This window comes from Melanaphis sacchari, unplaced genomic scaffold (assembly GCF_002803265.2).
Source record: "Melanaphis sacchari strain LSU unplaced genomic scaffold, SCAv2.0 Contig20_pilon_pilon, whole genome shotgun sequence".
Taxonomy (NCBI): Eukaryota; Metazoa; Arthropoda; class Insecta; order Hemiptera; family Aphididae; genus Melanaphis; species Melanaphis sacchari.
The window spans coordinates 360150-370481 of NW_020271042.1; the positions used below are offsets into that span (position 1 = coordinate 360150).

At 31.8% G+C, this 10332-nt stretch overlaps 1 protein-coding gene across 4 annotated transcripts in view; it reads left to right on the top strand.

Annotated features, from left to right (window-relative positions):
• Positions 1–5010, top strand: part of LOC112593543 (amyloid beta A4 precursor protein-binding family B member 1-interacting protein-like) — a 41321-nt gene extending 36311 nt beyond the window's left edge. For all 4 annotated transcript variants that reach the window (XM_025337981.1, XM_025337980.1, XM_025337982.1 and 1 more), the window contains 7 exons: positions 162–279; positions 404–502; positions 595–645; positions 1298–1407; positions 1607–1832; positions 1913–2088; positions 2551–5010. In XM_025337981.1, the coding sequence (XP_025193766.1) occupies positions 162–279; positions 404–502; positions 595–645; positions 1298–1407; positions 1607–1832; positions 1913–2088; positions 2551–4074 (2304 nt within the window). In that variant the 3' untranslated portion in view covers positions 4075–5010. The remainder of the gene's footprint in view (positions 1–161; positions 280–403; positions 503–594; positions 646–1297; positions 1408–1606; positions 1833–1912; positions 2089–2550) is intronic.
• Positions 5011–10332: the final 5322 nt, after the last annotated feature.

Sequence of the window (10332 nt, forward strand, 5' to 3'; positions counted from 1 at the left end):
GTATAGTTGTGTGCGCACAAATCGAAGACTTACTGCACACGCGTATAACTGTATATCAACGAATATATGTTGTTCGATTACGTTCGACTGATGGTTTTGTCGTTATTATTATTATTATTATTATTAACGTATCAACATTTTTGTCTATTTTTGTTTTGTAGAGTTTGGATAAAAGCCCGTCCAAGCCAGTCGACAATGTAATATTAAAAGCACCTAATGCCACAGATATAGCTGGTCAGCGGATGGATTCTTATAGATTCTCGATGGCAAATTTAGAAGGTAAGAACGTCGTTTACGAAATTATAAACGCGATGCCGAGTTATAGCTGCGCATATAGTCGCCGGCGTCTCGTCACTATGCAACGATGTTTGATAATGTTCTATTCGTTTTTTTCGCGTTTCAGATACTCAAGACGTAGACTTAGACGCCGTGTTGGGTGAGCTATGCGCATTAGAATCCCAATACCAGAGCACGAATAGTCTATTAGATTCGGAAAAAATCGGTATGCAAATCGTTATTGTCGTCCGTTTCGCGTTTATAGAATATGAACATATATATGTATTACAATAATGACTATTTTTTTGTTTATTACAGATTACAATACAATAAACAGGATGCTGTCAAATTCAAATCAGCCGGGAACAGGTAAAACCCGTCATTTATTTTTTGAATATCAGCTGTTATTGTGTTGCACCGCGATTTATTCACGCAGACAACAACAACCATAACCCCTTATTTTTATTATAATACGCCGGCAGGCATTTCGGGTTTTCCGATTGTGCGGCAAATCACAAAAATCTTTTCTTTACAATTATTTTTTTTTATACATATTTGATATATATATAAGTAATGCCCATTATATTATTATAACTCACAATAATGTTATCGTTCCAATAATAATACGTCGTCTGGGAAGGGTCAATATCAGAATAGAGGCACCTGGCCAACATGACGTAGTTACGCCACCATTCTACTCTGGTCCAACAATCGCGGTTTCATTTTTGGCCATGGTTCAAATGGTAATGAATTAAAGAAACGTTTCGTGACATTCGGCCTGTATACGTTTAAAACTGAGTAGTAAGCTCAATTCTTTGGACTTTACCCAAATCTGATAATGTTATAGTAACTCGGGGGAATACCCTAGTAGATTAATCGCGTCAGTTCAATTTCACTTACCCCCTTTTTATCGTTATATTTTTCTCCCAACGCATTTTTCACCATGACTCTATGTATAGATTTACACTATATAAATATATACTATTTGAATCAAAGTTTTATAAATTTTTATATTTTCTAGTGAGGACTGATAGCCCGGATAATGATTCCGCGTTCTCTGATTGCGTATCGTTGTTGTCGAGCAGCGAGAGTTCAGCTTCGAGCGGCACTACCAATCATTCTAGAAATAAAGTATGTAATATTATTATGCAGTTAATCGTTTTTATATTATTAATTTTATTGTCATTATTATGCATGCTAAGCATATCACATACTATTGTAAATTATCATCCGGCTATAATGTATATTATCGATTATTACAATATTATATTACGCGTTGTGCCGCGTCGACAGAATTGTTCTAACGATTGTAATTCGTGTTTGTGTGCAGGAATCGTCTAAAGCGGATAAAATTCGTCTGGCCTTACAAAAAATGAAGGAGGCTAGTGTAAAGAAACTATTCATCAAAGTGTTCAACGACGACGGGGGAGCAAAATCGTTACTGGTCGACGAGGGTATGCGCTGTAGTTACGTGATGCGATTGTTAGCCGACAAACATCACATTAATCTCGGACCGCGCTGGGGGCTTGTCGAACATCTGCCGGACCTTCATATGGGTATGTCAACTAAAAAAAAAAAACCATACTTTTGCAACACGTGTTAAATTTCTGTTATTTATTTATTTTTTTTTATTTAGAACGCGTTTACGAAGAACACGAGTTGCTAGTAGACAATTTAATGTTATGGACCAGAGATTCCAAGAATCGTTTATTGTTTGTCGAGCGGCCCGAGAGGACGTTAATATTCGAAAATCCGTCGTTGTTTAATACCAGCACTCAGTCGCTCAGCCACGCGACTAGTAACTTTGCCCAAGTAAGTACACAAATCACATATTTAAAACCTAACCATGATGTTTTAGAAACAATTTTTTGTTCGATTATACTCGTAGTTTTCTTTCATTCGTTAATGAAATAACAAAGAATTGTTTAAATGATACTATAATTACCACGTGTGGTATAAATTCAAAAATATCGTTATGTTAAGCGATTTGTATTTAATAAGCTACATATTAACCTATAATATTGACTTAGGTTGTGGTCTGATATGCGCCCTAACTCGTTTTAAAAAACGTCGTTATCAAGTTTTCGATTATTTTTAAACGTATTTTCGTCAGTAATATGTCATGCATCGGATCGCAATCCGCTTTAGCGACTTGTATTTACCGTACGAATAATTATTATATATTATAATATCAATAACACCGGACCTATATTAATCAACTGTCGCAATACCGTCAATATTTGCTAATCCGCGTTTTTTTTTTTTGCTCCGCAGGAATACTTTTGCAACGGCGGCCTCCCGAGCGTAGAAGGCCCGCTATACATCAAGACCGACTCGAGGAAGGGCTGGAAGAAGTACCATAGCGTGCTCAGGGCTTCGGGCCTGTACTATTATAAGGACAAGGCGTCGCGGTCGCCGAAGGATCTCGTCTGCCTGGCCACGTTCGACGTGAACCAGGTGTACTACGGCGTTGGCTGGCGGAAGAAGTACAAGGCGCCCACCGAACACTGTTTCGCGATCAAGCACCCGTGCCTGCAGCAGCCCAAGTCGACCAAGTACATAAAGTACGTGTGTGCCGAGGACGAGCGGACGTTGCACAAGTGGATGTCGGCCATAAGGATCGTCAAGTACGGACAGCAGCTGCTCGACAACTACGAGTCGGCGCTGGCCGGCGGAGACGGTGACTCGGCGCAGACGTCGTCGTCCATGTCGCCGGCGACTCCGTCGTCGTCGTCTGGCACGTTGCTGCATCGGGGCGATGGGTCGGTAGGACGAGGATCGGTGGGACTCGACGACGACGACGCGGCCACCATGATGCTGGACGACGGCGAGAGCGGACTGTCGTCTGACTCCGGAGGTTCGTCATCCGGTTGCGACGTGGCGTTCGAGTCGGACTATCCGCCGTGCGGCACTATCAAGAGGAAACCGCCCAAACTTCCGCTGACGGCCACCACGCGCCAACTCACCTGTTCCGCAACGGAGACGTCGGCGGCAGCAGCGACGGCGTTCGCCGCGGCCACGGTGGCTGTGGGCCAACAAAAACCCGTCAAGTCGGTCAAGTTCGCCGACCACCACCTCCACCAGCAACCGTCATACCAGCAGCACCATCACCAGCAGCAACTGCAGCAGTACCAACAGTACCATCACCACCACCAACAACAACTACAGCAACAACAACAACAACAACAACAACAACAACAACAGTACCTTCACCATCAAATGCAGCACCGCCGGACGCCTAGTCTGGAATCGTTGCCACCTCCTCCCCCCGAACTGTTGGTCGACCACGATGGCGGCGCCGACGACGACGACGAGCTGATGAACGCGGTGCCTCCCCCGCCGCCCAAGCTGCTGTCGCCTCCCAGTACGGCATTCCTGGCCGACCTACACCGGGTGGTGTGCAAGAAGTGGCAGGTGGCGCAAAAGTGCAAGCTCGACACGATGGCAACCCCCCACGAAGTGCTCGGATTCCGGGACCCGGCGAACGGGCTCCAAGTGCAGTACGCCGACGGCGGCGCCGCCGGCACGGACAACAACAACGCGTACAGCCGCGAGGCCAACGTCAGCAATTGGGTGGCCGAACACTACGGGCCCAACAACCTGTACGAGAACGTGTACCCCAAGCAGCAATCCGCAGGTCCGGGCCCGGCCGCTTGTTCGTCGCCGCCGCCACCGCCGCCGCCGCTGCAGCAGCCGACGGCCCAGCATCTCCGCGGAACCAACAAGATCAACAAGCGACCGCCTCCGCCGCCACCACCGAGGTCCGAGAAGACGCAACTCACCACCGTCGTCTCGTAACGACCGGTGCTGTCGTCCAATCAACTGTTCGTTTTTCAAAATTGGCTTTTCGATTTTTGTCGCGTTTGGCATGCGGCCCAACGCAGTGCGCATCGTCGTCGTTAGTCGTTGCCGTCTATTGTAATACAATGTCTTGTCATGTATTATATCTACTCATATTATTATTATTATTATTATTTTTTTTTTCTGTACAACCGAATTGTGTGATATATTTGTTAGATATCGTTTTTTTTATTCGGTTTATAGTGTAATATTATAATATATTAATACCGCTGTAGTGAACGTAGGGAAAATTAAGCCGTATTGCAGAGTATCCTGGATTGGTCAAGGACGCCGGGGTCGTGCTATGTGCGTTATGACAACCGACGTTAACTGCAACTGACTCAAGCAGACTGCATTCAAATCGCATAACCACAACATTATTGTGTGCGTTTCAGCCGTCCCGATTAAACATAAACTCATTGCCCTGTCATGTCAATGGGTTTGTCGCCAAAATGAAGTATAGCCTAATTTTTTTACTAATAAATGTCAACATTGCTACGGAATTATGACAATTGATAGTTAATATGATAATATTGATAATACCATAGACTTTTTTTACTCTATTTACTTAATTATTATATGTCTATGGATTATAAATTTCCATGTAGTATTTAAGATTTTCATTTTTGGTGACAAATTTTATTGGCAGTAAATAATTAGTAACAATAATGCCTGCTGTTGTCGACTGGCTAATTAAAATACTATGGAAAAAGTGCATAGTATGACCTCATCCTGATTGTTAATTTTTTTTTGTTCATATGGCCACAGGCGTCCAAAGGAGACAAACACATCATACAGCATCTTCCTTTACTCCTGTGTTTTGTGTTTATTAATTTTTCTTTCTACAAATAATATTGTTACTAAAAGACTGTATTTTTATTTATTTTTTTTTTTTTGTGTTAATATTAATAATCATAATTGTTTATATACATTTATATTATATGTTTATTCGTAACGATATTACAAACATAATATTGCAGTTTTGATATTGTCTTTGTTGCAATAGTATCGTAATTGGTGCTTAATTTATATATCTTTATAATAAATACATTATAATGTATGTAATATGTTAACATTTTTTTCTTCATATCACAATGTTATGTTACATGGTACAGTGATTATTATTTGCTGCCCGAGTCTTCGAGAACATTTATCTTTTTATTGTACATTAATTTCCAATCATTATAATTATGTTTTCAATTTTTTTTTTTCTGATATATATTATAATATAACTATAATAATTATAAGTTATAACAAATAAAGTAATTTGTGACTTTTATTGTAAATTAAGTGTAAAGAATTATTTTACCACCAACAATGATGTTGAAGTTCATATTTTCTTGTTTTAAAAAAAAATTATATTTTGTGTGATACCATATGCTTTTGTGTATACCATGAATTTAAATTAATTAAGCAAATTAGACAAATTTCATTTTGCTTTGAAAGTTGCTGCACTGCTGTAAATTCTAAATTTATATTGATCAAGTCAATCTATATTATGCCATATAGTCCTCCATTTTAAGAATGTAAATTTTTAAATTACCGAGAAAACCAAATACTTAAAAAACATAAAAATGTTTTTTTAATTTTATACCTATTCAACTTAAAATAAAATACATTTTATACAACATTTTCTAAACTATTCATATGCATATAGACCAAAAAAGTCATAAATCATAATTAATTAATTAAAAAGAGTAATTATTATTTATCTTTCTATAATTATACAAAATTCAATGGATATCATTAACATTTTTGATAGTTAAATTTTATATTAAAATAAACCTTTTTATATTTTACTAAAATTTTAAAATTTGTACTTTTTATACTATTGAAAAAATATTGATGATAATTTGATTCAGTAGATAATATTATTAAATTAATAATTAAAAGCGAGATAAACAGTGGAGTATGAACTTACATATATTTTGTCTTGAAAAATAAATGATTGGTGAATGTTATCAGATAATGTTTAGAGTGTTTTTATTGTTATTAGTTTTAATTTCAGATTAAATTTGATGGTCTTGTTTTTGTGAAACATTTTTATGAAAAGAAATAATTATTAATATAAATTGGTGTTATAATATAATAAATTATGCTCAAGAGTTTGTCGTCATATACATGCAATTTTAATCTTAAAATCCAATAAAAATAAATAAATTTATTAAATTTTAATAATTTTTAAAAAATAATTTTTTTTTTAAAAATAAATCCTACTTATTTATATATATATATATTATACTACTCATAGTAAATATTCGAATATTTGGAATAACATGATAAATTCTTGGTCATGAATAGAAAAAATGTATTAAATCCATAGTGTAATTTTTTTTTATAATTTTTAATAAGTAGATAAATATAATTTAAGTAATCAAAATTAGTCACTTTTTTTTAGTATTTTGTTCATTTACATAAAACTATGAAAACTTTGCGGTTAAGACATTGAAAAACTAAACATAATTGACAACATTCTCCCATGTTTATATTGAAAGACCAAGGTTCAATAATACCGTTATGATTATTTTTTGCTGAATAATATTGGATTGCGCAGGACTATTTTTATTAATTGTTTTTTTAGTACAAAACAAGTTAGTAGAAGTAGTGCCATAACGTATAGAAATCACTTCATACTTGTAAACATTTTTGTAAATATATTTTATAATAAAGATTCTTGTTTTGTTTAAAAAAGTATATGATTCATAAATAATTTATTTGCATTATAAAAACAAATAAAACTTACCGATGTTATTTTTTTTTTTAAATAGAATTATATCTAGTGTGATAATGCTTGTAAATGTGATGTAGGTATTTTTTTTTATTTTTACAATGAAAATGCTGTAACTAGTTTTTTCAAAAATACATTTTATACATATAAAGTTGAAAACCTTTGAAAAATACGTTTTTCATCTTTATAAAAAGAATAAACAAATATATATATAATATCAATACATTGTTATATTTTTATTTTTTTTATAAATTATTTTTAGTTGCCTATATAGAACCCCTTATAAGTAATTATGTTAACAATCAAATTATTCAAAGATATAAAGTTATGCTTATACAACATAATAATATTTAGAATTTATTTTCATATTTTATAATAATAATAATAATAATAATATGTCCTATTGGCTATAAATGTGGTTTTCCAAATTTTCTCATCTAGTATTCTATTATTTTGTCGTCATGTAAATATATTAATTTATGTACACTTTAAATTAAAACAATGTTGTGATAAAAATATTCAACGTGTTCCGGTTGAAAGTGATCGGCTTGTGTCGTAATATGATAATATACCTTAAATTATAGAAAAAAACTTTTTAAAGGAAGGGTGTAACTTTTTTTATTTTTTTTAGTTATTGGTAGTTACACTTTATTTCAAACTTAGCTAAACCCTAGCCTGATTGTTGATATTTCTTCAGAACTTTTCAACTTTTTATCGTAATTTTTTTTAAATTTTGAAGTTATTTTATTGTGTTAACAACTAACATATATAATTAAACCACAAACAGATTAAATTAAAAAAAAAAAAATTGTAAAAGATTAGAATTTTGAAAATTAAAATACATATACTCAACTCCAAATAAAGACGTATTTACTAATTTTTATTTTTTTTAAATTATTTTAATAAATAATCCCTAAAATGTCTTAAGTTTTGTTTTCGTATATTTCATAATTTTTAATTAATATGCTGCGACGTGATTATTAGAATTAATTATTGGTTTACATATAAGGTTAGACAAAGCAAAAATTGTTCATACTGTGGTTTATTATGTAATATATAATAGACCAGTAGCGTATTTATGGAGGGGATAACTCCCTCCCCTTGCATTTTTTTAAGACCCTTATAGGTATAATAGTATATTTGTAACTTATAACTTTGTTATCCTGTGACCTTTGAGTGAGATTATCATTGATTAAATATACATGTATAATCAATAAAATTACATAATAACGAAAACAATATATAAATATATAAAATTAGACTTTATTTTATAAATTAATAAAACGTGTAGTAAGAGTGAAATGTATTATATTAATTTATCATTATTATAAAATTCCTTATACAGAGTAACTGAAGTTAAAAAGTTGCAACACCTATACCCAATTTTATTTAATGATGAAAGACTATTTTGGGCTGGGATACCAAACACTAGCATTAAACATATCATACACAATTTTTGAGGGACTTTATTAGTTATTTCATTTATATAAGCACTAAAAATTTATTTCATATCCCTCTTCTAAGAAAAATCATATATATATACACATGTATAGAACATAATTGTGTGTTGTGTGTTCGTTAAAGCTTAATTGTTCGTATTTAGTTAGCAAATGTACAGTAAGTTTGGTCTTAATTATAAAAAAAGAAATTAATTTTATCACAACTAAAATAATAAAAGCGTTAGATCTTCATTTAAATAGACTTTTTTTCATAATTTCAGATATGACAATGGCCGGCAATTCCTCCCATCACGAAATACATTGTATAGCCTTAATGATACAAAATTATGTCATATAAGTTATATAATGGTATTAAGTATATTATACCATAATATAATTTTAAATTGAAAAATCAAAAATGTATTAACTTAAATTTTTAAGTTAGAATAAACTTTTATACGTCGAAATAATGTTGTGATGTAAAAGGTTGTAGAGAAAACATCACAGGAAAAATATATAAATTTATTGCATTTATTTTATTTTAATTTAATTTATTTTGCGATTTTACGTTAAAATAATTGTTTTGCAGATAAGTAAAATTTATCAATTTCTAGCCAGCATACAGTTGTTCGTTATAAATCATAATTCATACAAGAATATGCTGAGCTAACTTCATGCACGGTATAAACATATCGTACATTGAACAAGATACTTTTAATTTATAATTTAGCAGTTTATATTATTTATAAGTTCATAATATTCAGAAAAATATTTTGTTTCGGAACATTAAATATTCAATACAGTTAAAGTTTAAAAAATAATGATTATACTATATTATATAGGTAATAAAGTAAAGTTTGTTTTCTGAAATGTAGTTTTGTAAGGACTTCAAATAATGCGAAAAAAATATTCAATAATTAAAATTATCCATAGAAATTGAAATTAATTTAAAATGAACTAAATATACAAAATGTACTTAAAGAAAAATGTAAATGAGTTCATATATATTAGCTAATATTTAAAAAAAATAAATAAACAACACTTGACTAAGCAGGTACTTTAAGAATTTTTAAAATATTTTATTAATTATAAACAAATTAAGATACTTAATATATTGAAGTTTTTACACATAATAATACCTACAGTTAAACAGATCTTTTTAAGATTATTTATGGATTAATATCTTATAGTAAACTATGGTTTTTAAATTAAAAATTGACTGTATAAAAGACATTTCAATTTTAATAAATAATACATTTTTACCTTTTATTAAAGTGCATAAAACAATTTATAATTATTAAGTATTGGTTATTTTTGAATAATTTTAAATATTTTTTTTTTATGGAGACATTTGAAAACAATAGTCTACAAAGATTTACCAGATTTAAAAAATAAAATTTTGATTGCGTGTAACAACCTTATTGACAATAAAAAATGTAAGAAACCAATAGAGGATGTCTACAACGTTATCAATTATATGTGTCGAAAATAACGGAGAACATTTTAAACAATTTATTTAATTAATTGTCTAGTTATAAAATAACTGCTGTAATCGATATTAAATAAATAAATGTATACCCATTACCCATATTATGTAAATGTTGTTATAAAGACGTATAAAAAAAAAAAAAAAAATACGTATAAAAGTATTCAAAAATTAACTAATAATAAATAATTATAAATGGTTTTATTATAATTGTCTTCATACGGCTGCAAAAGTCGGTTTTCGATCACACTTTTTCCGTTATAAAATGTAAAATTATTCAAGCTATTGATCCACTACCTTTTATGCAGCATTGTTATTTCCTATCGCAATAAAAACAACAATAATCGTGAACTTTCCACCAGTAGGTATATTAAAATGTTATTAATACTATTATAATGTCCAAGTGATGAAGATAAAAATTCACTGATGGGTCACGGGTACCCAAATATTAATGGGTTTACTAGCGATTAAATATAGAACGATGTCTAGTATAAAATGAACCTATAAAATTGATCATGTTATTATGATGTATAAAAATTATTATAAGGCCATATTATTTTGAT